This window comes from Lissotriton vulgaris, chromosome 12 (assembly GCF_964263255.1).
Source record: "Lissotriton vulgaris chromosome 12, aLisVul1.2, whole genome shotgun sequence".
Classification (NCBI taxonomy): Eukaryota; Metazoa; Chordata; class Amphibia; order Caudata; family Salamandridae; genus Lissotriton; species Lissotriton vulgaris.
The window spans coordinates 678,906,632-678,933,276 of record NC_141700.1 but is presented as its reverse complement, the minus strand read 5'-3'; the positions used below and the strand labels follow the sequence as shown (position 1 = coordinate 678,933,276).

General features: G+C 45.0%; 1 protein-coding gene across 1 annotated transcript in view; it reads right to left on the bottom strand.

Annotated features, from left to right (window-relative positions):
* Positions 1–26,645, bottom strand: part of CIBAR2 (CBY1 interacting BAR domain containing 2) — a 129,898-nt gene that overhangs the window by 65,650 nt on the left and 37,603 nt on the right. Inside the window, exons 3-6 of the mRNA XM_086945877.1 lie at positions 23,363–23,431; positions 23,177–23,278; positions 17,292–17,297; positions 4,632–4,736 (exon numbers count right to left, since the gene is read on the bottom strand). Of these exons, the coding sequence (XP_086802003.1) occupies positions 4,632–4,736; positions 17,292–17,297; positions 23,177–23,278; positions 23,363–23,431 (282 nt within the window). The remainder of the gene's footprint in view (positions 1–4,631; positions 4,737–17,291; positions 17,298–23,176; positions 23,279–23,362; positions 23,432–26,645) is intronic.

Here is a 26,645-nt window from a genome sequence, read left to right as displayed (position 1 = left end):
AGTGGATGCTGTGTCAAAGAATGCTGTTAGAGTCAATGGACATAAATGGTGGAATAAAAGCAGAGTGCACAAAGTTCTGGTCATGGAAAAGAAGGAGTGTGTTTGTGATGGCCAAAGCAAAATGTCTGACAAAGGGGGATTTTCAAGGTTTTCAAGCGATGTACCGAATGGGTAGGTCTGATGTTCACTTGCAAAACAATGTTGATAAAGATGTTTTTCCTGTAGAAGTCCGCAGAAGCAAGGGGACGGTTTCTAGACCTATTAGATTTCGTGATGTTTAGGGTTTTCTATCATTGTTTCTTTTGTTGTATTGTATTCTCACTTTCTAGATTTTATTTATTTCCCAGTTTGTAAATTGAGTACATTTGTTTATTTAGTATGTTTGTGAATGGAGGGAAATATGTTGTGATGTGATGCATTCCGCATTCCAGGCTGTCCAACCTTGGAATGTGGAATGCACCGAGATGAAGTCCGTAATGTTCTTTTGGTGACAGTTGCTGCTCGGAAGCTGAAGAGGGTTGAGCAATAAAGCTTTCTTCCACCTACCCCTGGATCCGTGTTACTGTGTCTAACTTCCACACATCCTCCTCAGCCGTGCTCCATTTCCTTACTGCTCCATGCCATGCGGTAATGGGAGGGGTAGCGGGGGAATCGCCAGTGCAGTGTGAGCGTACACTTGGCCAGAAGGAGTGCTAGTGAAGCAGGCACAGATATTCTGCTGCTTTGAGCAATTGAAGATTCTGAGGGAGCATGCCTCCCATGTGTGTAAGTTGAGAGTTCTGGGACTGCCTGTATGGTGGAATGTAGTGTGCCAATAGCCACAGACTGCAGTGCAGGACCAGAGCATATTCTTGAAATCGGCACCTGGGTCGTGGCATCCAGGACAACTTGCTTGGAAAATGGGGAAGAGGTGGTTCAACTGTGCAGGGGTGAGATAATCTCTATGGAGTATGGGAACTTGTATATTTTTTAAACAAGACTTGCAGGTAACAAATTTGGGGAAATGAAGTGCTTTATCCCACTGCTTATTATGCAATTCTCTCCCAAAATCATCTTCCAGTTTGTGGCGGAAGGGTAACAAGTAAGTAAGTGTAAGGTAACGTATGGCTCTATAGAAACATGTGATGAGGTGTCAACCAGAGCTCCTGATGAGGATGGATGGGAATACTGGGTGAGTGGGAGATTCCTCCCAATCAGTGTGTCAGAGTTTACGACAGGTGTGTTTGAGTTGCCGGTGCAGGAGAAATTGGCCTGGCAGAAGGCTGGAGTCCTATGCTAGCTGCGCATAAGAGAGAAATCGTCCCTCAGAGAAGAGATTTCCGACCGTGGTTAGTGAGTGCTCAGTCCAAATGCATAGGGTCATGGCAGAATAAAACCTAGGAAGGCGGGGTAAACCGAACAAGGGAAGAGTTGGGGCATATGCAGGGAAAGGCAGTGTATGTGCATCATACAAGATCATGCTACGTAGACTTGCAAGAGCCAAGGCAAGGGGGGGTAGGGCCTTCAGGAGGAGGAGAGCCCGAAGTGTTGACCCTGGGATAGGCCCGTGGTGGCCTCCCCAAGATATCGGTTCACTGTCCAGCAAGATAACTATACGAGTTGTGAAGCTTAAAAGTACACTTCGGAGGACAGAGCCAGCACTGTTGCAAGGTCTGCCAGGGTAGTGCGAAGAGGCATGCGATAAATAGATATGTCATGTAATTATATGAGTAGATCATCAGCATAAATTGATACCGCCTGTGTCCTGTCCGCCAGCGGACTGCCTCAGGCACGACTCTCAACGTGCAGACGGATGGCAAGGGGCTCAATCGCCAGAGTAAATAGAAGTCGAGAAAGCAGGCACTCTTGTCGTGTCCCGGGTTCGACCATAAAAGGGGCTGAGATGAGTCTGTTGACTGCGGAAGATGTGGTTAGAATAGAGCAGATGTCTCCAACCAGGCAATCGCAAGCTACTAGTAGCTCGTTGACACCTTAATAGAAGTTCACAGCTTTAAGTAAAACAAAAATTTAAAGCACAGGGTCACATTTTTCTTTTAAAGACAAGGGACGTCTGTTTTATTTTACATTATTATCTTCAAGCTGGAGATTGCAGAGCCTGATAATGAGCAGTGCTGGAGGAAGATTTATGATCCAGGGCACAGAGATGAACAACTGAAGCTCTGAGGTATTTAACACTTCAATAGGTACTTTTCAACTCAATATTGAAGTGTGAGAACAAAATGTTTCCTAATGCTTTTAAATGGCAGAAAATTAAAATGAAGCTCCCTTAATGATCAACTTAACTTTTCATTTGTATTTTCTCCCATTTCAAAGTATTGCATTTACAAACAGCAGGCCTCTTGCTGTAGACACTTTGCCTTATTTATAACTAAAAAAAATAGCACTCTTTTTTAAACAGGAGAAACGTAATATGAAGAAAAATATTTCTATGAAAACATTAAGTCTCTGTTTTTCTCCACTCTCAATTAATCCAATTAAGTCTTAAGGTTTTATGAAGCATGTTCCTTCATTTTAAATTCCTCCCATTTAAAGAATTGGCTGTTTTTTTCCGTTAATAAATATGGCACTTTGTCCACAAGCCACTGGAAGAAAGATGACTGGTGTTTGTAAATGTGACACTTGGAAATGGGATTAAATTTAAATGATGAGTTTGATGGAATCCATATAAACAAAGTTAAATCTACAGTTTAATTTTCTCCCATTTCTAAGTGTCGCCTTTACACACAGCAGACATCTTGCTCCCAGCGGCTTGCAGACACAGTGCCATATTTATAACTGAAAAATACAGCCGTTTTTTAAGTGGGAGAAATTTAAAGTGTAGACATTTTTTCCATATCATGAACATTTATGTAGAACATTTTATAGACTTTAAATTGCTCCATTTAAAAAAAAAGAGTGATACGGTGCCACATATGACTAAAGGTATTCCAGTGACACAAGTACAGACAACATAGGCTCTCAGTCACCTATACACATTTATCCCATTCAGAAGTACACACGTTCATACATCCCCAGAATCCACACTGTCACGGACACAAATGAGAGTCCTTTCTTAGTGCCCCTTCTCAAAGTATTTTATTCAAACCACAGAATCCGTTTCATTAGAGCATTAGGCTTAAAGTCAGTGGAGCTGGATGTGAGGTTGTCTCGTAACAATGCGCGAGTTGCTTAGTCTTCAGTAGCTCATGATGATTTTCCCTTATCAGAAGTAGCTCTCACTACAGAAAAGGTTGGAGACCCCTGGAATGGGGTAATCGGGTATATGCTAATAGTTTGGACCCTACTCCTATTTGGATGAGGAGCGCAAAAAGGTGAAGCCATGTCAGGGTGTCGTAGGGTTTTTCTAAATCAAAGATAAGGCACACTGCCTTCGGAAAGCGGCCCTGTACCTGGTCTTGTATAGGCAATAGTCGGCGTATAATTTGGGTTGCTACACCCCAACACAAAGTCATTTAGGTCCACATGGAGAAGGGTCAGAAGGATTTGTGCATATTTATCTGCAAGAATTTTACCCAGGATCTTATTTTTTGTGCCAAGAATGACGACCGGTCTGTAGGAACCTTAATGCGTAGGTATTGGTATGAGGAGGGATTCTCGCAGACACCACAGGAGTTCTCTATATTGGACCGCTGCCTCATACTTCCGCGAGCTGGGGAGCAAGAGAGAAAGTAAAAGTGCTATAGAACTTCAAGTGCAGACCATCTAGGCCCGGTGTTTTGTTTGGTGAAAGGTCTCTAAATACCTGAGCCACATTGTTGCTATGATTGCGGTGTCCTATTGGTCTCCAGAATAAAGCAGGGAGAGAAAGGTTAGCAAGAAAGGTCTCTAGGAGGTCCTGTGAAAGGGGGCTTTATATGTGGAAGATTAATAGCCGTAAAATGTCTATAATATTTTCTCTAGAAGGTGGATTGTGGTTCTCTTGAGGACGATTAGCTCAGAAATAGGGGAGCAGTAAAGTTCTGTCTGATAACGCAGGCAAGGAGTCTGCTGGCCTTATCACACTCGCTATGTACTTTAGAAGCATGTGCAGCAATATTATGGCATCACAAATCCTCGAAGAGGACTGTATAGTCAGTTCTGGTTTGGGCCAGATGTCAGAGGACTGTCGGATCAGTGTTGGAGGTCTTGCTCAGAGCTGCAAGCTTGCATTCAGTGCATGTTATGTCACTGTCTAGAGTCCAGCGGACTTCCACGATTTTTGGGATGCAAACACCTCTTGCCACCACCTTAACGGCATTCCACTCTGGCGCGGATGTGGAGGCTGTGTCAAGTGGTTACACATTTAAAACTTCTAAAACTAGGTGTTGAAGCATTCAGCTGTATTGTGTAAGCGTTAAACAGAGTACCAAATAGTTCTATTTCCCAAATGCAGACTGTCCTCTTACCCACCTCAGAAGGCCAAAAGGCAGCTACTTACTGCCTGGGATTTGAATACGCAAGTCACATGTTGATTTATATGACTCAAAGTCTATACCCCTAATTGCTTTGTTACTTTTCACAACATGACATACTAACAGAACACTATCCAGATTCCTACTAGGATGGAACTTTAATAGCACGTTGGTTAATCAACAATTGAAAGGGATACTAATGATTTCATAGGTAGTTGTATTGGAGGAGCTCTCCCTCACCTGAACATCTTCCAACTTTTTCTTTTGAAACTCGTCCATTGTTTCTTCAAGTTGCTGTGTAGTACGATTAGCATCCACCGACGCTTTCTGCACATTCGATTCCGCCTGCAATTAGAAATCACTGACAATGTACAATGATCAACGTTCATTTGTAACTCATTCCCAATTCGAATGTGCTAGTGGTGTCGGATTGGGCATTCCTAGTTTTACTATAAAAAGATGCTTGCATCACAGACTCTCATGACATTACAGTTCTAACAATTTTACTCCGATTATGAAGTAGTTTTCATTGTTCACAAAGTCCTCCTCAGTGATATTACTCCTGAAATAGAGCCATGTAAAACATGTTGGGAGCAGTGACTACTGGTTTTAGTGGTTTAACCTTGCAAGGCTTAAAGGTACGATAGAGGGTTTAAAAGGTGCACCTAGACAGTAAATGACAAGTACAAGTCTGCAAACTTCCTCTGGGGATGGTGTAATGAATTAAAGTGAGAGTTATGGTCAGGGTGGTGCCTAAAGGAAGGTACTTGTGAGCTTCGACAGTAGTACAATGCAATCTATGTGGTCATGAACATAAAATTACTTCAGTTTAAATGGAACAAAAGAAATCGAAGTCATTAGCAAGGTTAACTGAAAACTTACCATACCAAACAAAGCTGTATGTGCCTTTTTCATAACAATGAATGCCGCATAGCAAGGCATTAGTCAGCATACTACTGGCACATGTGCTGAATCAATTTGTGCTCCGAACCAATTATATTTTCAATATGTATGAAATCGACCATGCAACACCAAGGGCTTGACAGATCATGACCGAGTGTGAATAGAAAAAGCTACCAAGCATACCCCTCAACACTGATGCAAGTTAAGGAATGAATGAAGGTGCTTAGGAGGAACGACACAATTTAGGGACACATTTAAAATGGGACTGAAAGGAACTTAACGCTGGATCAGCCCTATCCTCCATCCCGGCACCTCTGCCCATCCTCTGCAATCTTAATTAACACTCAGCCTGCTACACTTAACAGATATGGTGGCAGATCCTTCCAAAGACAGTCCTCCTCACCCTTGAGCTACCATCCTCCGCTACTGAGAATGGAAAAAGACTTCCTTAAATTCTGACTTTTCCAATTATACTTTTGCATTGCACTTATCTGGGTTGTTGCTTAAGTTCCATAAAATTATTGAACTTATCTTTTTTAAATACCATTGTTTTGGTTACATACCTCATACAACTTCTTGAACTTACCTTCTGTCACCCAAGGGTATGCTAAATGTCACTTACCACCACTGCCCACCTCTTTTACCAGCAAGTGCACTAAGACAGCTATTAGTGATTAAAAAGCTATATTAAAAAAAAAAAGAAAATAACGCTAGGATACAGAATAAGTTGGATTTACAGCAATAATGCAACTGGAGAAAGGGGGGTTGCGGGGGGGCTTATACCTCAAGGGTGGAACTATTAAGATGTATATCTTTCCAGATGGCAGTGCTAAATGTTGCTATCTTTGCCCAGAAGGCAAACGTTTACATTCTTTCTGAAAAAGAGTGAGAGGATGATGCATTTAAAAGTTAAGGCATGCAAGCGGCAGGAGTTAGAATGGGAGGAGTTAGGCACAAATAAAGTAGTGATTGGGTGGTAGGTGGATGCGGAAACCCGCTAAATGGGAGTTACTTTAATAATGTTGCAGAGGTATCTATTTATATGTGAGTGGCAATAAAGTAAGCCTAAGCATACCACCAGCCACCAAAATGTTTGTTAGTACAAAACGTGCTAAATTGATATACATGGGTGAAATAGTCTGACATGCACACACAGACGTCCACACAAGTATAAGGACACTACAGGTGACTAATATACTAGCAGTTAGTCTAGCTCTAGTTTCTACCAGCCCTTCTAACTAATGCTGGGATTTATATTTCACACTTAATTCGGAAGAAAGGTTACACACTTAGAGGGTTTGCCGTGCATGTTACCTGAGAAATAGTATCACTGTCCTTGAAAGACTGAAAAATAATAAGAGGCATGCTTTGACACATTCTGAGTTGTGGAGAGGACACGTTGGATTACCAAAGAAATAAAAATTGCATGAGATACTCTAAATGATGGAAACCCATTTATTTCTGTGAACTCAAGCCAAAGAATTTAGTAGCAATCCTAAGTTTACTTTTGTATCATCTAGATGCCTCTGTCAACTCTCCTTACATTGACAGGTGGTGTATACACTGCCGTTCTGTAACATCTACAAAAGAAAAACAGAAACTTGGGTGGAAGCCACTAAAGTGGCATGTGCCTGTTTTAGTGACATCTTAACTAAAGAGAAAATGAGAAATGACAAAAGGTACAAGGGTGCAATTTCCTTTGAAAAAATTATAAGGAGGCAGCTTACATTCTACAGGCTTTGTGTAGATTTGTATCGTAGCTATGAATGCACTGAAGAGTTCAGACAGCGGCTTGTTTTATAATCTTGGAAACATCAATAGACAACCAACACACAACCAGCTAAAACACAGAACAGCAACTAAAGCAAGGGAGTCGCCAACTTAAAAGAGATAAGGGGAGGAGTACATAGAGTTGCAGAGCATAAAAGCACAAAGTTATGGAGCCCAACAAGATGCAATTTTATTTTTGAGTGAGAATCAAGGTAGTTTCTGTCCCGACAGGTTGTCCGTACATAGAGTATGTATCCCTGAACTGCGGAACATCATCCAATGTTTCAGATACAGTATCTTCTGCTGCTGTTTTATAGATTCTAGGTTACATGGGAAAGAGCATTCAGAGCTGTATTGTAATATGTATTCGCACAGGTATTTTGAGGATAGTACTATGGAATTCCACAGATACATTTGTGGGTGAAGCGGAGGGTCTTGATGGCGACTTTGGTATTCACTGGGTGCTAGTAAATGGCTCCTATTGGTTGATTAATTTGGTCAGAGGTGTTCTTCAAATCGCTGGGGGGGAGGGGGATTGTGCCATCAGGCGCACAACGTCCATTGGGTTTAAAGGGCTTCAGCCCCCCCGCCGTGTGTGGCCGCCCGGGCTGCTAGTGCTAGTGCAGGCTATTAACCCTCCCCCCACCCATATTCGTTACGTGGCACCGATCTCAGTGGTTGCTCAGGCGGAGGCTTGGGGCTGTTGGGCACGCCCACTGTGTAGTCAGGCAGCCCGGTAAGTTGGTGAGATATTCAATGGGAACATCTTGGGTTCGAGCCCCACAATAGGTGCATTGACCCCTGCTTGCCCGGGCCCTGACTGGGAGGTCACGGGTTATGATTTTGGGCCGAGTGAGGACCAATGGTGTGGCAATGGCCACCACACATTGCACGGTTTGTCGGGGGAGGGGCACAAAGAGCAATGCATTCTGTGGGGGAGTATCTCGTGGGTTGGTAGTCTCTTGTGTGATGTCTCGGTGGCTGGGCAGTCTCTATCTCCGGAGCGTGCTGCCTCTGCTGTGCCCAGTCCATAACTTTTCCTTAATATACCTGGGGGTGCATAATGAGGGGGCGGCCCTACACCTCCCAGGGAGGGAGTGGGCAGGAGGAGGGGTGGGGGTCGGTGCTCACTCGAACCCCAACCCGTGCTGGACCAGTTAAAAGCACAGGAGAGGGTGGGGGACCTCCAGCTCTGGGATGCAAGAGGGGGGCACCGCTCCCACTCATTCATAACTTGATAAGAGTACCCCTACATCCACAGTGAGCGCCTCCGTCACCAATAGCTTCTCAGCGCCCCTCAAAAACAACATCAGTAATGTCATCACCACAGGCCAGACTCAATATCAGTTAATCCTGCGCCCCACAGCTAACAAGTCCGGACCTCTGACCCTGCATACATTTTTTTTGTGCAGATTTATATAGCGCTAACGCGACCCGAAGGTATTGGAGCGCCTTACATGAGCACCAGTTACGTTACACAAGGACACATTAATTTTTAGGTCTCGGCTAGCGTTGCAGCACATGCGCTGCTCGCTCGGCGAGACATATTGTGAGAGAGGAGATTTGAGAAGGGGGCTTGAGGCCCTGCCCCTCATTTTCATTTGCTGGCATCACCGTTCATGCTAAACGGTAGGCTGCCATTGGAAATGAGTTTTTTTGTTGCCGCCCTTTCTCCTTTTCGTCCGGCCCATCCGGACTGGGTCGACTGCTTCACGGCTGTCGTGAAGGAATTTCGTATCTCGAGGCGTGTTCACACTCCTCTGAGCTTTTGTGTAAACAGGACCACGATTGTCATCTCATCGCATTTGCTGCTCAGGCGAAGACAGAGATCAAAGGTCAGATTTGGTTCCTCGAGGGCGCGTGTTTATTTTCCTTTAGCTACATTGAACTACAATCATTGTGAAGAGTCGTCATTGAGCACTAATGCAGTGAACTGAATGTCCCTCGTATTTGATGCAATATTTAATAAAAGCCTACCATGTATAGGTCACTTGGGCTGGGGCAGTATCACTCCCATGCATGTCAGTATGACCCTCGTAAGTTCTCAATGTTTCCATACAGATTGCACTGCGCATTCTACTGTGTTTTGACCTTGCAGTGAGTTAAACTAGAATAACTCCATAGTCCTAAAGCGCACAGGTTTACGAGAGTTCCGCACCACTTTTTTCCCCGCATGTGCCTGGCTCCCCTTTGTTTCCAGTCACTAGATAGGACATCTCCAGCTACCCTCCAATATCACGTCCTCCGAAACCCGCCTGGCCTTGTGGTAACTATAGGTCAACTCAAAAACCTTTTCCTAGATCGTTTACTAGCGAAGGGACAGGAGCTGCAGAAGCGCTGTAAACATTACTCCCTGGAATAGGAGCTCTGCCCAAGACTGACACTTGAAGGCATTCCAAGTCTTCATTGCCTCTTGGTTACACAACCCATTGAAGCTCTCCGTCCATGTTCTTTACTATTACTGTATTTTGTGATTTTTTGCAGTTCGACTGTCGTAAAGCACTCCGATACCCACGGGTCTGGCCAGCGCTATATAAAACTTCAAAATAAATCAATAAATAAATGATAAACAAAGACCTGGGAGGAGGTGGCAGCGCCACTCGCGAGCGCTTCTTTGTGTCCCCTTTTGGGGGTGGTGTTTAGGTGAGCACCCTGCGGGATTGCACCTCGAGGTTATTTTATGGTAGCAGGCACGCTCCTGTTGGGGGAGGGGTTCGCCCACATACCATCAAGTATAAGACAAGATTCTTTCCAGGCTCTGCAGAAACACCAAAAACAAACCAGCTGTGTATGGGTGACACATGCACTTAGTTTGTCTTTGTGATGTTCGCCCCTGGCCAAATTCCTGCATGTTTATTCCCTCAACCCCCACACACAAACACCCTGGCAGTCTGATCTCCTTTGTTGTACTAATCCAGTAACGCACACGAGTACAGCAACCAAGCTGTGACCCAACTTTGAACCAGAGGCGTCTGAACGTGAGGCGGACATTAACCCACCTACCCCATACATTTGCTGATGAAAATAATTGTGTAAAAGAGGTGAAGAAGCGCAGTGACACGAAGACCTGATGTTAGGTTAAAAGTCTGAATGACGGTCCGGGAGGCGAATTAACAATGCACTCTTACTACATGCGGAAAATAGCGTCCACCTAACCTACGGCGCTAAAAGTGTTTAAGCCCCGCTGAGGCACTGGCTCACTTTACTTAATGTACTCGCATTGTATATAACACGTAGGCGTGAACAGTAACACTCCCTTAACAACAAACACTTTCTGACTGGTTCAATAGAGTTTTTAAAAAAAGGCTAAATGAAGTGTTTCACAAAACGGGGGGGAGGGGGAGTTGACAGCAATGGCCTTTAACTAAAGAGTGAGTGCAGGTGGTCCCATGGATAATATGGTGCATAGCTAAATACTTATAAGTTCCCAAAAGAGAGATCAGCTTGTTTTAGTAGGCGCGGGGAGATTAAGCGATTAGCCCAGAATCATAGGATGCTGAGAAACCAAGGTTCGAGCCTCTTCTCAACTCCAAAGTTGAATGATGTCATAGCAAGGCTGCTCTCAGATGCGGAGCAGGGACGGCAGGGCAAGTGTTAAGTAAAGTTACAACACATTTCATGACAGTGACGTAGGAATTCATGTTTAATCTATAATACAAGGTATTCTGTAAAGAAAAGAAGCGCTTCCGGTGGCAATGAGCCTGAAAACAGAGGAAATCTGAGACAGAATAAGAGGGATGCACCAAATTAAAGCACTGCACCTTTTATTATTACAAGGAGCGTGTACATGCTTATTCTGCTGACTGCAACACTGTCTGTTGTGTATAAACTATTTAACTCTGGGAGAGGGACAGGTTGATTACAATAAGATATTACTTTTATGCTTTTATGTAAGACATTGACTGCATTTGAATGACATTTTGGATATGATGTGTCCAATGTTTATAGCTTTTTTTTACGTGAAACACATGTCCCACTGAATATGCACTATAATGAGTAATAACTGAGTAATAAGTCACATACCTTGTTTCTTATTGCCCCATAATTTACTTTCACACATAATTTAGTCAGCTCAGCAGCATAATTTCATCTAATATTGCTCCATAATTCCTATGGGTCATGTCATCACAGACTGGCCAATAAGGAGGCGACATTAACAATGCACGATGGAGTACTGTGCAAGGTGAAACTTTCTACTTCCTCATCAAGACAGTTCAATGCACCAAGTGACGTCATAGACAAGTAGACCTTAGAACTTAGTTGTCAGGGACCTTAGCGCTTAGTTGTCGGTGTCAAGGAGCGCCAAGGAGCAAAGACACTTTAACATTTATTATTTTGTGTTAGCTCTCATTAGTGCGCCCCTTCCACAGCCCCACCCTCACCCTCTCTGAAGTACGTCACAAGTGTCATGGAGCAGTGCTAAAGCTGGGCCCAAGCGGTGTGTTGGGTCGTTGAGGAGGTGTTGGTGGGAGTCGGCAGGGGGTTAGAGACAGATGGGAAGACAAGGTAGGGGGCTGATAAGGTGTTCGAAACTGCGGCACATTAAGCGCAATTAGAAGCACTTTAAGGGAAATCACTGTGCCCCGGGGGGGGCTGCATTTGGTTGGTCCGAGGCCTCTTCGAGCACGGGTGTCCAACGGTTGGCGGCACAGGAGAGAAAGAGTGCAGAGCCGGAACACCTCGCTCTGCGAGACCTACGCCATTGTCCCAGCTCAATAAACAAAAAGCATTTACAATGCAATGGTCTCGGCATCATTAAAGGTAGAGCTATTGGCATTGCTCATGACTTTTTTTTTTTAAATCATCAATGGCATTGTCATTTACATTGCCAATAGCTTAATTGTTAAATAAATGGCATTGTTATTTACAATGCCAATAGCTACACCCTACACAGAGCCACCCTCACACAGACAGTGCCACCCACAAAAAAAATAAATGGCATTGTCATTTACATTGGCAATAGCACAATCAGGGGGGCAGAGGCAAGAAAAATGGCACAATTCGGGGAGCAGAGGCAAGAAAAACGAGTGCAATCAGGGGGCAGAAGGCAAGAAAAACGAGTGCAATCAGGGGGCGGAAGGCAAGAAAACCAGCACAATCAGGGGAGCAGAGGCAAGAAAAACGAGTGTAATCAGGGGGCAGAAGGCAAGAAAACTAGCACAATCAGGGGTGCAGAGGCAAGACAAATGGCACAATCAGGGGAGCAGATGCAAGAAAAATGGCACAATCAGGTGGGCAGAGGCAAGAAAAATGGCACATTTAGGGGAGCAGAGGCAAGAAAAACGAGTGCAATAAGGGGGCAGAAGGCAAGAAAAAAACGAGTGCAATTAGGGGGCAGAAAGCAAGAAAAACAAGTGCAACTAGGGGGCAGAAGGCAAGAAAAACGAGTGCAATCAGGGGGCCAGAGGCAAGAAAAATGGCACAATCAGGGGAGCAGAGGCAAGACAAATGGCACAATCAGGGGAGCAGAGGCAAGAAAAATGGCACATTTAGGGGAGCAGAGGCAAGAAAAACGAGTGCAATCAGGGGGCAGAAGGCAAGAAAAAAACGAGTGCAATAAGGGAGCAGAAGGCAAGAAAAACGAGTGCAATCAGGGGGCAGAAGGCAAGAAAAACGAGTGCAATCAGGGGGCAGAAGGCAAGAAAAAACGAGCACAATCAGGGGGGCAGAGGCAAGAAACGAGCACAATCAGGGGGCAGAGGCAAGAAAAATGGCACAATCAGGGGAGCGGAGGCAAGAAAAATGGCACAATTAGGGGAGCAGAGGCAAGAAAAATGGCACAATCAGGGAAGCAGAGGCAAGAAAAACACAAGAAAAATGGCACATTTAGGGGAGCAGAGGCAAGAAAAACGAGTGCAACTAGGGGGCAGAAGGCAAGAAAAAAACGAGTGCAATCAGGGGGCAGAAGGCAAGAAAAACGAGTGCAATCAGGGGGCAGAAGGCAAGAAAAACGAGTGCAATCAGGGCGCAGAAGGCAAGAAAACGAGCACAATCAGGGGAGCAGAGGCAAGAAAAACTAGTGTAATCAGGGGGCAGAAGGCAAGAAAACGAGTGCAATCAGGGGGGTAACCAGGGGGTTTGGATGGGGGAAAAGGGAAATAGAGGTGGTTGTCAGGCCATGTGTAGAACATTGTGATGAAAAGTGAAGGGCCAGTTAGGAAAAATAATTTTGGTTTGGAAGTCTGGTGGGTGGTTTTCTATAACATGGGGGGAGAGTTAAGGGAGGCCAATGCTTGTGTGGGGTCATAGAGGTACTAGGCAAACTGGGGCGGGCACTATTGGAGGCAGTGAGTCAGGGTGGGAAGTTAAGCTTGGGAATGCAGAAGTATTTAACTAAGTGGGGTGAGTAGTAGTAGAAAGTGTTTAGCAAAAACAGATCCTACCACTGTACATTTGTTAGGTGCATGTTGCCCTGTGGTGAGACGAAGGCAAAAGAAAAAAACTAGGCGTGGCACTGACCAGCCTTGTTCAAATTTAGGGGCAGGAGGTGGACAAGAGGCGGACAGTGGTTATGAATCAAAGGCCTGGAGTGAGAAACCAAGGGAAGTCATTGATTTAGGTGCATGCTAGATTTGATTTGATAAAAATGTATAATGCGCAAAACAATAACCCGCAGGTATCAAGGCGCCTAACAATAACATCTAAAAAAAAATGGAAACATCATCCTTACACATAGGCTTGCAGGAAGAGGCTAGTTTTAAGGGCACTTAGGAATTTCTGTAGGGAGGGTAGGGACCTGAGATCCAGAGGGAGGTCATTCCACCATTTAGGGGCCAGGGTGGAGAAAGCCCTGCCACCCCACTTGGCTCTTCGTATGCGGGGGACTGTCAGGAGCAGTTTCCTGGAGGAGCGCAAGTCCCTTCCAGGAGTGTAATGGGAGATGATGGAACCAACTCCCCGTGTCGCTGTTCTTTGCAATGGCTCTATAGGTCATGCATAGGACTTTAAACCGTACTCAGTGCTCTACCGGTAGCCAATGCAGCGCTTTCCTGGCCAACGTGGCCGAGGAGCGTCTGGGAACATCCAGAACAAATCTGGCTGCGGCATTCTGGACTACCTGCAAGCGCTGCAGCAGGCTCCTGTTTAGCCCCGCATACAGCGCATTACAGTAGTCCAGTCGTGAGCCGATAAGTGCGACAGCTATTTGCTTTCTGGATTGCTGAGAGAGATATTTCCTGATTCTTCGCAGGGTGTGGATTAAGCCCCAACATGTGGAGATGGTTCTACTAACCTGTCTGCCCATATCCAGGGCAGGGTCTATCATCACCCCAAGATTCTTAGCAGATGTCGTGGGGGAAGGGCACACTCCTAGCGAGTCAGGCCACCAGCTGGCTGACCAGATGTTCTCTTTCCCTCCAAACACCATTACCTCAGTCTTCTCCCCATTCAGTTTGAGTGAGTTCTGGATCATCCACTGACCAACCGCCTCCATGCAAGATCTAAAGTTGGAGGCAGTAGGTACATCTTAATGGGAAAGCGAGACGAGGATTTGGGTGTCATCTGCATAAGAAACTACCTCCATCCCGAAAGTTCTAATTAGTCTGGCTAGTGGGGTCACATAGATGTTAAATAGGGTCGGACTAAGAGCCGACCCTTGCGGGACCCCACAAAGCACCGGTCGGGATGGATGCTAGGAACCTATGGGCTGGTTTCTGGTCTCAAGCTGGGGAAAGTGTACGTGGCACGTAGTATTTTTAAGGACCTGGAGCTCTTTGCGACGTCGGCGAAAATCAGAACAGGCTCCAGGTGTCCTCTCCTAGGGAACGGGTTTCGGATGGGGGTGTTGAGGGCACTAGTCAACAGCGAGTAGTTGTGTCTAAGCTGAACACCAGTTGACAGAGCAGGCAACAACCCACATCCTTCTAGCCACCTCCCCTTCGTACTCACCGCTCTGCTCCCCCAGGAAGACCAGATTGAACTGGCGCAGCGGATTACCGAAGTCTCCTCAGCGGACATGGCGCTGCGGCGAGTGGGGAGAGAAGGGGCGGGGTAAAATTAGACGGAAAATACATGGGGAAAAGAGCAGCCTGCCCAGAGAGCCCTGGCTGAGAGTCCTGCACAGCCTGGAGCTGTGTTCCGGAGTCCTGGGTGCGTGGCAGGGAGCGCTTCTCGGGCTCCTCTCCCTGCTGCTGCTGCTGCTCGAGCGCAGTGTCTCACTGCAGCTTCAGACCCTCCCTGGCGACCTCTCACACAGTCAACGCAGGCACGCCGCGCAGCTGACTGACGGTAGGCCAGGCTGAGGCAACGCGCCAGCTGTTTGCTTTCCCGCAGGAAAAAAAAAGTTAACACACGATTCACTGACTTAGCATTAATAGCAGCTAAAAGGCAGATAACCCACAATCGGAAGAACGATTCGAGTCAAACGCATCGCAGTTGGCTGCCGGAGCTGAAACATTGAGCGAAGGTAGAGGGCACACTGCTACAGATAGAGGAACATGCTACAGATAGAGGAATAAGGCCCCCTGACTTTGAAAGGGTTTAGATTTATTTACAGGTGACCTAGAAAGTCGCAGGAGGCACCCTCATACACTACATGGGAAGTCAAAGCCCAGAAGTGGGGTAGGATGAAAATCTCACACCAAACCTTTGACTGACACGGACAAAGACACAGACGGCGGGAAATAGACACGGCGGGGAACAAGATGCGGGAGGGGGGCGGGAACAAAGACCCGGATAGCGGGAGGGGGGCGGAAAAAAGACACGGCGGGAAACGAGGACAGCAGCGGCCTACCTCCTCTTAAGGAGCAGGAAAATGGCGGCCGCAAAGCTCCGAGCATTTTCGGATTCGGGGTGTGTTTTGGCGTTCTGAGTCACAGATGACGTCACAGGTGGAAAGAACGCCAAAAACACGCCCCCGAATCCGAAAGAGACGGGGCTTGATTGGAGTGATGCCCCTCTCCTCCAATGGCTGGCCTCCGTTTAGGAAGCCAGCCAATGGAGGAGAGGTGGAGGAAAGAGGCGGGTTCAAGCCCCGTTTCACAAACATGAAATCTCCGACCAAAGACTGCGCAAGCGCAGCCTTTAGGTCCTCGACCTAAAAAGTACAAATACGGTGTAACATCCAAATAAAGGAGCAGTAGCCATGGGAGGAACCAAATGACGACAGTAGTACTAAGGAGGGACTAACAAGCCTTATAATGAATCAGACGACAACATTTACAAAGGACAAAGACAATGAAAATTAAGGGCGGGGAGTGGGCGAAGCTTCTCTCATACTCAAATACCCCAGCTCTTCACAGAGCAGCGCTTCTGCCCTGGATCACGCTCAACCTAAAAATGACCGCTTTTTAAACACCACAACAAATAGAAAAATATCCCAAAAGCCAAACAAATCCTGGTACCTTGCTTCCTTTGCGATGAACATGTTCAGCAAGAAAGGAAATAAAGACACATCTGCTCTTCACACATACAAAGTAACAACCATTACCAGCACATTTATGCACAAACTGTTCGATAGCTTTCCCGTTGGCAGAGACACAGAGATCAAGTGTAAGATGCCTGGGTGATGTTTCGAGAAGGAAAGTGCAAATGCACTGGGTATGATATTGTACACGAGCACAATTAGTTTCAAGTCGTTCAAGAGAGAAAAGTATTTGTGCATCCCTCACTAGTGAAATAATGTATGTGCAAATTCGTAATAAATGACTCCCCAAAACAATATAAACTATGTCAACGTATGGAAATTATATCCAGGTGTATGCAGGTAGAAATTGGTACCCGTCCCTGCTTGATATTACCTACTAAAGGGTAGTGTCAATCAACATGTGCAAAACAGACAGCCATGCGAACAAAAGGAATAGTGATTGTTAAACAGCAGTGCCTTAATTGATTTCCTATCTAATGAGCTTCCAAAAGACTAGGAAATGCATAGTATGTTTAGGTAGATATAATCTTCCGAACACTCTACCACGGTCTATCTAGTGTGCTTTAACATTCCACAATTACCGAAGGATAAATAAATAGACGCTTACAATTACTACAACAAACGTGTTCCAGTGTGCTCCAAGCAATGTACTCTGCAGGTTTATAGATCAGTGTGTACTTTTCGGTTAATAAATTGTGATATGACAATGCATTTTTTTACAGTCGTAAATCAAATCTATTCTAAAAAATGCTATGTTCACCCTAGTCCAGAATAGCCTCACTCAGATGTGTGAGATACTGCCATGCTATACTTACCTGTTACTATTAGTGTCTCCATGCTATGCTAAGTTTAGCCACGCTTACCTGTGACTGAAGAGCAGGGGTTAAGGAAAATGCAAAAACAACTTTCTACAACTGTAAATTATTACTGTAGCAGTAAGTATTACATTACTAAATAGCAAAGTGGTATCTTTACATAATGAAAGACAAAAAAGATTTAATAAGGAACTGATAGAGGCAGAGGCCCTAGACTGACACAAGTTTATCTCTTTTTATGACCATAGCGCAGCAGAACTGTCCCATAGTTCTAAACAGAGAACGATAACACTTTGTATTTTCAGTTCAAATTTGAATGGGGAATGGAAGATTTCCCACATTTGAACTGGATGCTAACCTCACAGAACGCAAAAAGGCATGCCACGCCTTCCTTTCATCTTCTCTACTACGTACAATGGATGAAAAGTCTATTCTACGCTTATTACATATCATGCAAACTCAATCACTCGCTGCACACATCTCTATAGGGACAGTTGACAGATTATTTAACTTAAAGCCTGCTTTTATCCACGTACATAAATACTTTTAATATCGCAAAAAGCAGACAAAATCTATAGGCATGTTCCTGCCTAGAAGAAGTCAACGTAGCAGCAACTAAACACGCATTACCAATGCACCAGCCTCCCCTTCCCATGGGTCAAAACTGGAATGGCATGGTGATCAAAACAAAAATGGATTTAGGCCCAGATCTCTGTACTGGGGAGAATGTATGACATTGTTCTGCATTCTGTCCATCAATTGTTTTTTTTTGCATTGAGGCACCATGGCATGTTTCCACATCTAATCACCCTTACTAGGCACCCCGGTAAAAGTCTCTAGTCAGTTAGTACCTCAGTCGCAATCGGTCCCTGATGCTGTAGCCCCTCGTAACGAACAGCTTTTGTTCATATATGTGTTATTGATCTTAAGAATACAGTTACATTGCAAGATATTAGAGCCAGCCGGCCCTGACCTATGAACATCCTATTCTATCAATAAATATCCACCAGTCATCAAGGTTAGAAGCTATAGCTCAAAGTACCCCAGAGCACCGCGGAAAGATCCACAGTCGGAAAAAAAGATATACGAATGTAGAAAATAAACAACAATAAAACAACATAATTGCGAAACATACCTCTAGTGGAGGATTAGGGTACAACATAGGGGACAGTAGAACTATTAGCCAATACGGTGTATGGGAGTTAGGCACCCAGGGAGGCTCTGCGGGGGGGGGGGGGGGGGGGAGTCAAGCAGAAATAGGTGACTAAATCCACAATGTGATCAGTGGGTGACCCCCACCACACCCAGGGTGGTCTCTCGTCAGACCTGCCCTCCACCTGGGAACAAATGGCTGATCTGTTTGGGTGTTAGATAAGCATAATGTAAGAAATTAAATAGGACATACTTCAGTCTGGAATTAGAAGAGGTGTGTTTGACCACATCAAAATAATGCTGCCACTGCCCATCCAAGCGGTGTCTCCCAATGTGTCTTTAATGCCGTGAACGTTTGTCCCATATTGGGACATATGGCACAGTAGAGACAAGTGACCGAACGTCCAAGAACAAGGAGTGTCTGTAGAAAGAGGAACATTGCAGGTTCATCATGTGGCCTATTCCAGATCAGATCAAGATGGTGGGTAAGATCCGCTCAGGAGGAAGGCCCCTGGTGTTATACCATACTTTTCTACCGGGTGGTCAAAGGGGCAAAGCTCATCAGTAAAGAGATTCCCCGTGTACAAAGGTCCACCTCTGACCACTTTCTCATGTCATACGTTGAGCAGAGAGCAGTACAACACAGTAATGTCCACAGACAGAGTACAGGTGTGTAAGGGATCTGGCTGTTACGCAAGATTGTAGATTCCCCAGCAGGTCTTCCCTACCCTCATGAGAATGTTCCCTCCTCCTTTAGGTATCATCACGCTGGATGGCAGCAGCCACTCCAAAACACTTGTCAGAGGAGAATCTTAGAACCAGTGTCCCAGTTCAAGTGTGCTTTACCCAACTAACCAGCACGTCGGTCACTGCGGCTGAGCAGATGTATAGTAGTGCTCACAGTTTGGGGCTACCAAGCCGCCCTACAAGAGCAGAATGTACAGTTTAGTGATCACTGCTTTACATCTCCCAGAGCCCCATATCAGAGCTATTGGTGATGTGCAACGCCCTATAAAAAAAGCCTTTGTTCAGCACAGACGTATAGTGACTGTGGAAGTATGAGCATCTTAAAGATAGCAATATGCCCCATAGGGTGAGTGGTAGGCCCGTACGAAACAAGAGAGAAGTTCTTCTGGAGGGCAGTGCCCATCCTTTATTGCCATCTATTAAGTCTTTCTCGTTATGGTACACACGGATCCCAAAGTATGTAACGGTGTCATAGCTCCAGGGAAGGGAGTGTGGGCCAGAACCGACCGCTGCCTGCTGGATAACCCTGCAAGGGTTACAAACAGGGTTTACCCCAATTCACTCCGAGGCCTGAGGCCCTCCTAAATTGTTGGAGGTCAATTAAGTAGCATGTTACGTCCCTCATCTCAGAGGTAAAATCAGTGCGGCATAGAGGGAGATTATGTGTTGCCGACTATCTACCAGAATCCCCCAATCCGAGCCCCTAGCATGCAGAGCACAAGCCAGGGGCTTTGTTGCTAGGGCAAACATAATTGGTTATAGAGGGCAATCCTGCCTCATGCCCCTTTCTAATTGTATTAGTTCAGATATGATCCTGCCCAATTTCACCATGGCTATGGGACTAGTATACAAAAGAGTTATCCAGGAGAAAAAAGAACTCCGTCCCATCCAGTCTATGGAGGAATTCCTTGAGATAGGCCCAACCCAAGGTGTCATATGCTTTTTTTATATCCAATGACGCCACCCACAGGTCAGTGCTGGCAGCACGTGCCCAGTCTATTACCATGACTAGGCAGTGCAGATTAAAGAAAGTTGTTTTTTTCCAGGGGTGATGCCATTCTGATCTGGGTTAATGAGCCTTTGGGCTATTGGTATCAGTTGACTAGCCAAAACATTCCTGTGAATCTTGTAGTCCGTATTTAACAACAGTAGTGGGTGTTATGATCCTACTAGTAAGGGATAGCCGTCAGGTTTGGGTAGGACCACGAGTAAAGCCTCCCTCATGGAAGGTGGGAGTACCCCTTGGGTGCGGCCGAGCTCAGTTTCACTGTAGTCTCTGGATTTACTGTGGAGACTATGTGGCCCAAAATTCCCCTAACAACCATGAGCTTCATGGGTTTTGCCCTACGCCATTTGTTCATGATTCAGGCATAACTCATCAGAAGTTAGCTGGCCCCTTGTTTAACGCAGTGGGGGTTCGCAATCGGTCCAGGAACTCCTGTATTGCAGGGGAATCTACGTCTCCCTGAGCAGCATACTTTGCACAATTATTGGACCGGAACATGTGATGGATTGCCTTCTGGGTATTAACTATGCCTCCTGTCTGAGTGTGTATTGCTCTGAGTTTCTGGGGGACTCCGATCGAACAAGCCAAACAAGGTGTCTCCCCACATTATTCCCTTCCGCGTGCTAGCAGGTCATGTATTCTCTATGATCTAAAGAACCTAGCTTAGCGAGGGTAGTCCTATAAGGGGGTTTCGCTTCTGCCAACTGTGCTCTGGCAGTAGGGTCTGTGGGCACTTAAAATTCACGGGCTGTTATATCTGCCTGAAGCTGCTGCAATTCTCTGTGGAGCATGAGCTTATTACCGTAAACTAAATTGATAGCTAGGCCTCTAAGGAATACCTTAAAGTCCTTCCACTCCACTAAGGAATCAGAGGCAGTTCCCTCATGCTCCTGGAAATAGTGTTCCAGTTGTTTCGCAAAGGTGTCGAAGAATGCCTCGTTACGAAGGGCCTCTGGGGGGAGGTGTGTCAATGGTATGCCTAGGCATCCTTCACCAAAGACAAAGGTACGCTGGAGCGGCTTGGTGTCTGATAAGGTATGTCCAAAATATTCGGGCCCAGACACCTGGATGTCACCTCTGCACAGCAGTAGAAGAGGTCAATTCTGGCATGTAAACCACGTAAGCCTGAACAGTAGGAGTATTCCCTTTAGCCCGGATAGTGGAAGAGCCAAATACCCGCTACCTGTGTATGAGTCGCCCATCTTTGTAGGTGTTTTGTTAGCCTTATGGATTGTGCACCAGACACTAGCTGATGCACGCGATCCAGTGCTATGTCATGGAAACAACTGTAATGGCCTCCCCAAATACAAGGTGCAAGAGCATGAGAGGGAGCTGCAGGTGTAGCACATTGAGGAAGACTCCCTGGTTTTAGTTAGGCGCGTAGATTGTTACAGTGAGTGTATCTGGCAGGGATAAGCCAGGATTCAAACTGCAGGTGAATTCCTAGGTAATACGCTCATGTAACCAAAATGTCAGCTTTGTAAAAAATCTCACCTGTAAGCATTATGTGCAGTTCCTCTGTCTCCGTGGGTGAGGTTATCACCCCAGACTCACCCACCTGTACCAATGATCCCAGCAGATCATGGAGGCAGCTATCTTGATGCCCTGACATTATCCTTGCCAGAAATGTGCATTGCACTATATTACACTGCATGGGAGCCAAGGTTTTGCTAACACCTTTTATTGATCAGTAATCAGCAAAGACACTATTAAGTGTGGGCCTCAGAGCTATCATTCTAGGGAGAATAAGGAAGAGAGCTGGAAAAAGTGCCAGGGCTCATATGGGCTGCTTTCTATCTTATTTAAGTCGGACCATCATTTCTGGGCCAACAACTTCCAAGCATAATGAATGTTATTTCCATGTCACAATTACGATCCCTTAGACGGGGTCCTCAATTCTTTCTCTTCAGAAGAAGGTCTAAATGAACTAGCACATTAGGAGCTCACAGCTCTTCCTGATTAAGAGGCCAAGTGATACACATTTCCAATTTTAGAAGATACACAGGGCTGGCCTCAGAGCCAAGCGCTCTCGTCGTGTTTTCAATCAGATTCTCCATAAAGCAGTGCCACCTTTGAGAACATATTGCTGCTGGCCATGAATGTCTATAAGTGGGTGCATGCAGGGACAAAAAGACTTAACTCATGCTTTACTGACTTCAAGATAGCATTCAGTGGGATACACAGAGGAAGTATTCTGGGCAAAGCTTGCAGTCTTTCAACAACATTGCCCCGAGCAATAAAAATTGTATATAGAAATACAGAGTTCCAGTTAAAAGAGGACGAAAGCCTGCTATCAATTCAGTGTACACCAACGACACTGTGTTCATTTAGTTAATAAAGTAGGCTTGCAACATACTCCATACGCATTTAGCACCGATTGTAAGGAACATCCTCTGATAAGGAGTCATGAAACTACTGTTTTTGAGCAGTACATGTTAAGAAAGTATGGTTCATGCTCTATGTTGCTGCCCAATGTGTCAGCATGCCAGTTGTTTGTGTTTGCTGCCATCTATGGAAGACTAGTTTAACTGACTTATAAGAACACACTTCTGCCAACTTGCGGATGTGAAGATGCCAGGTTACTTACTGCCTTGTTTTGGAAAGTTTAGAGAACTTCAGTGTGAAGTAATATTCAATACAGATGCTCTATGAAGAGTTCATTTTCATAAATCTGTCCAGAGAAGGCTTTGTTATTCTAAAAAGACATGTGCTTTTAATCACTGTGAGACAACTGTATTTACTTCGTTTTTATTAACTTAGATTTTATTAACCTATAAATTCATACAGTGGCTGGAAGGGTCCAAGCCAATGCCCTCTCTCTCTCGCCATTTTTTTTTTTTAAAGAATTGAGGACATGAGCTCGCGACAAACAATTAAGTGAAAAGAAGCAACATCCAAAAAGTAGTCTGTGAGGGGTCGTTACTCGCTACCAGCAAGCACTGGCCAGTAAGTAACTGCAGAGAATCTTACTTTAGAGAGAAAAGTTACAAAAATTGACAGAATGATCATTTAGTATGGAGAAGGATACAATCACGTGACGGTCCGACGGGGCCTTTTGACGCAATTTATCCAATTTCTCCAGCTCTTTTATCTCACGATTTCTGGCGTTGTTAAATTTCTTGATCTCTGCCTGTTGGGAAAGAAATGCATGCTTGAACCAAGGTAACACTGCCTTCTGCTCAATAAAATGATGTAACTGCTACACTGCACTTACCCGTTTTATTTTAATAAGGGAGCCGTATGTTTTGAGTGGAGTGACAACCTTCAATTCCAACCGTTCCACCTGAAAGGTAAAAACATACAGAGTTGATCACGTTTGTCTTCTATTTCCGCTTTAAAGATTATTAAAAAGATTAACTAGAACTCTCTTTCGAGTGCGGTTTTGCGGCCACGCATCTTGCACGTGCATTGTTTTTCAAACATGCAGTCCATGAAAAGAGGTTTGCTCCTTACAACAGAATTTCCCAAACTGTTTCAAATGTTTACATCTCAACACAAGCTCTCAATTCTCTATGGACAGAGGGCGAGTGAACTAAGTAAAAGTCTGCTAGTTCAAAGGTCACACGACCAGAAAAATTGAGAATATATTTTATTCTGCAAAATTCTCCCAATGTAGCATAACACTGTTGTCCTTCTTTTTAAGCTTTACCAGGTTCGTGAACTGGCAGTTTTGTTTTCTTTTTTAGAAAAAAAAAGTATCAGAACTTCCAAAGCAATAGGCTTTGAATATCCCCATTCTCATGCATCTTACTAAGGTGGACTGCTGTGAATGGCCCCTTGGTACATAGAGCTTGATTTTTACTTTCTCTTCTGCCCTTAGATATTGTTAAGGCTCCCGGTTTTATGGTATTTATTTTTTTAACATTTCCGTCTGTATTTATCCATTATTTTTTTTACCTAGGTAATTGTTATTTATCCGTATTTATTTTATACTCATACTTTGATGCCTGTTCCTTTTTAGTAAATTAGGAAGTCAAAAATAACAAAACACTACGCCCACAGGTAAATATTAGCATTATATACAAATATATGTTAAGCTATGCCTGTATTTAAGACCATCGCATCCCATTTTTTACCTCCACATTCTGTCTTTGTACTCATCCATGAAGGACAGCATAGAGAGTAACCCACAAGAAGCATCATTTTCTGTATTTTTCTGCATTTAAAAATAAATACAGACAGGGAACACATTGCTTTATGTCTGTGTTACCTGTAAAAATCAGTAAAAACGGAAGACTGGGAGCATTAGTTATGGCCAATGAACTGCCAACTTTCATGATACGCTCTGCACAACTTAGCTAATGATAGGTTTGAATGAAGAGCTCCTTATCTGCTTATGTGAGACAGCATTTACCTTCCAAGGTGGGGCGGGTTCACTTACAGGAGGAACGCCTTTCTTAAGGATTTCTAGGAAACAATCAATCACTGAAATGGTGACAACAGAGCCCAACATTTCAGAGAGGTATCAATAAGAGCTAAATGTAATTTTGTAGAACAAAAAGGCAAGCCACTGAACCTAAATGTTTATAGAGCAAACTGGGTCAATCTGCTTCTGGAAACACCAAATGAAGAATCTACAAGGTGAACTGTGTTATTTTTAGTTTGGTGGGCAACCTTACAGGCCTGAAGAAGATCAGTCTGTCCTTCTGGGCGGCATTTGTAGAAGCATTTCCTGTAAAGCTGCAACACCCGGGGACAGCCATGTTTTACCGGTAGCCCAGCATTTCTTTCAGCTTGACACGTAGGGAGTATTCTCGCATCACGTGGTGGCTCGTTGATTTTTCTTGCCAGGGCCCACCATGTCGCATGCTAATTTTTTGATATTTTTCATAAACCTGGCATGAGCTCTAGAGTAGAGTGCGCCTAGATCAGCCAGTCTCCCAATAAGAATCAACATGTTTTTCATGCCTCAGAAGACGGACTCTACTTCAATGCACTTGGAAAATACCAAATGCCCTGACTTCAAACAGAAAAGCAAGACACTGTACTGCTGCATCCATCAAGAGGGATCACTCTCCCAGCTGAATACTGCCATGACACTGTGCAAACCATGATTTTCACCCTTTATGCCATTGGGAGCCACACAGCTCAGTCTGGACACCCTCTTCGTCTCAACCTATTCCACCCCCATCCTTGCTTCTTGGATTGCTTCTTTCAGACTTTGCTGTTACAACAGAGTGCTCATTACCTCACAGATATACATTGGCCTTGGTTTGATCAAACTGCTCCGCCACCCTAAAGGTGTGTGGGTTCCCTCACGCCACAGGGCCTGTGTCACAACCCTGCCCCACATCTACTGTTCTTTCTCCTATTTTGATACCGCTTTTAATATTACCAAGTTGGATTACTTATCTTCCCCTCATCCTAGAGAAAACTAAGGTTTTTTTCCCTGCATCTTCTCATGTGCAGGCCCTCCCTTCATACATTATTGCCTTGCACCTTTCCCCCTTTGTCGTCAACGGAGCATTATCTTGATGAGAACACCAACAACAGCATCTCCACCACCCTGCTCAATAACCTAGCTAACCTCAGACTCAAACAGCTCGTCACGTCTCCCACCCACTCCGCCGGACACACGCTCGACCCAATCTTCTCCGCCAACAACCACATCACCTTTTGACACACCACGAACCTCACTGGACATATCACTGCTACAACCACTTAACCTTCGAGAAGCCCACTGCACACCACCATGCATAACGGGCCCCCTGCAGCAGCTAAAGCAAAGCCACCGAAGACCAGCTAATCACCACCCTCGCCCGAAACCCACCAACTGACCCCACCAACACGGACACCCCTGCCCGCAACCTCAGGCATTGGATCGACGACTGCACCAACACTCTCGCCCGATCAAGAAACCCTTTAACATACACATCGACAGAAAAGCCACCTAGTTCACCGCCGACCTCCGGGCATCCAAGCAGGCCTGCCGTAGGCTCGAGAAGAAGTGGCACCACAAACAGACACCGGACAGCAATGCAGCCTACAAGAGAACCATCCGCAGACACTACCAACTCATCTGTACCGCCAAAAGGACCTCCTTCAAAGAAGGCATTGACAACAACACACACAACAGCAAAGGGCTCTTCAACATCGTGAAGGAACTGTACAACCCCATCTACAACTCCAATGACATCCTGTCATCGCAAGACCTCTGCGACTCCCTAGCCACCCATCTTGCCTTTTTGCCCATTTCCTTAAGCCCACTTTCAGTCCTGTTGTAATCGTCTTTGCTTAGTCTCCACTGACTGTTATCGTTTTCACTAGCCTCTGGCAGGGTTTTTGCTTTACACCCCTACTCTTAATTGTTTTCGTTAGCTTTTTTCTATTGTTTTGTTTTAATACACACTTAGTAGTCGTCTTGTGAATCCATTACTGTTCGTTTAATCATAATAACCACTTAAGCCTGTTCTTAAATGTCCAGTCATATTTTAAAGTGCAGTATTTAAAACAACCATATTACAATGTCTGTTTAAATCCCCCAGTGTATTTCCTGC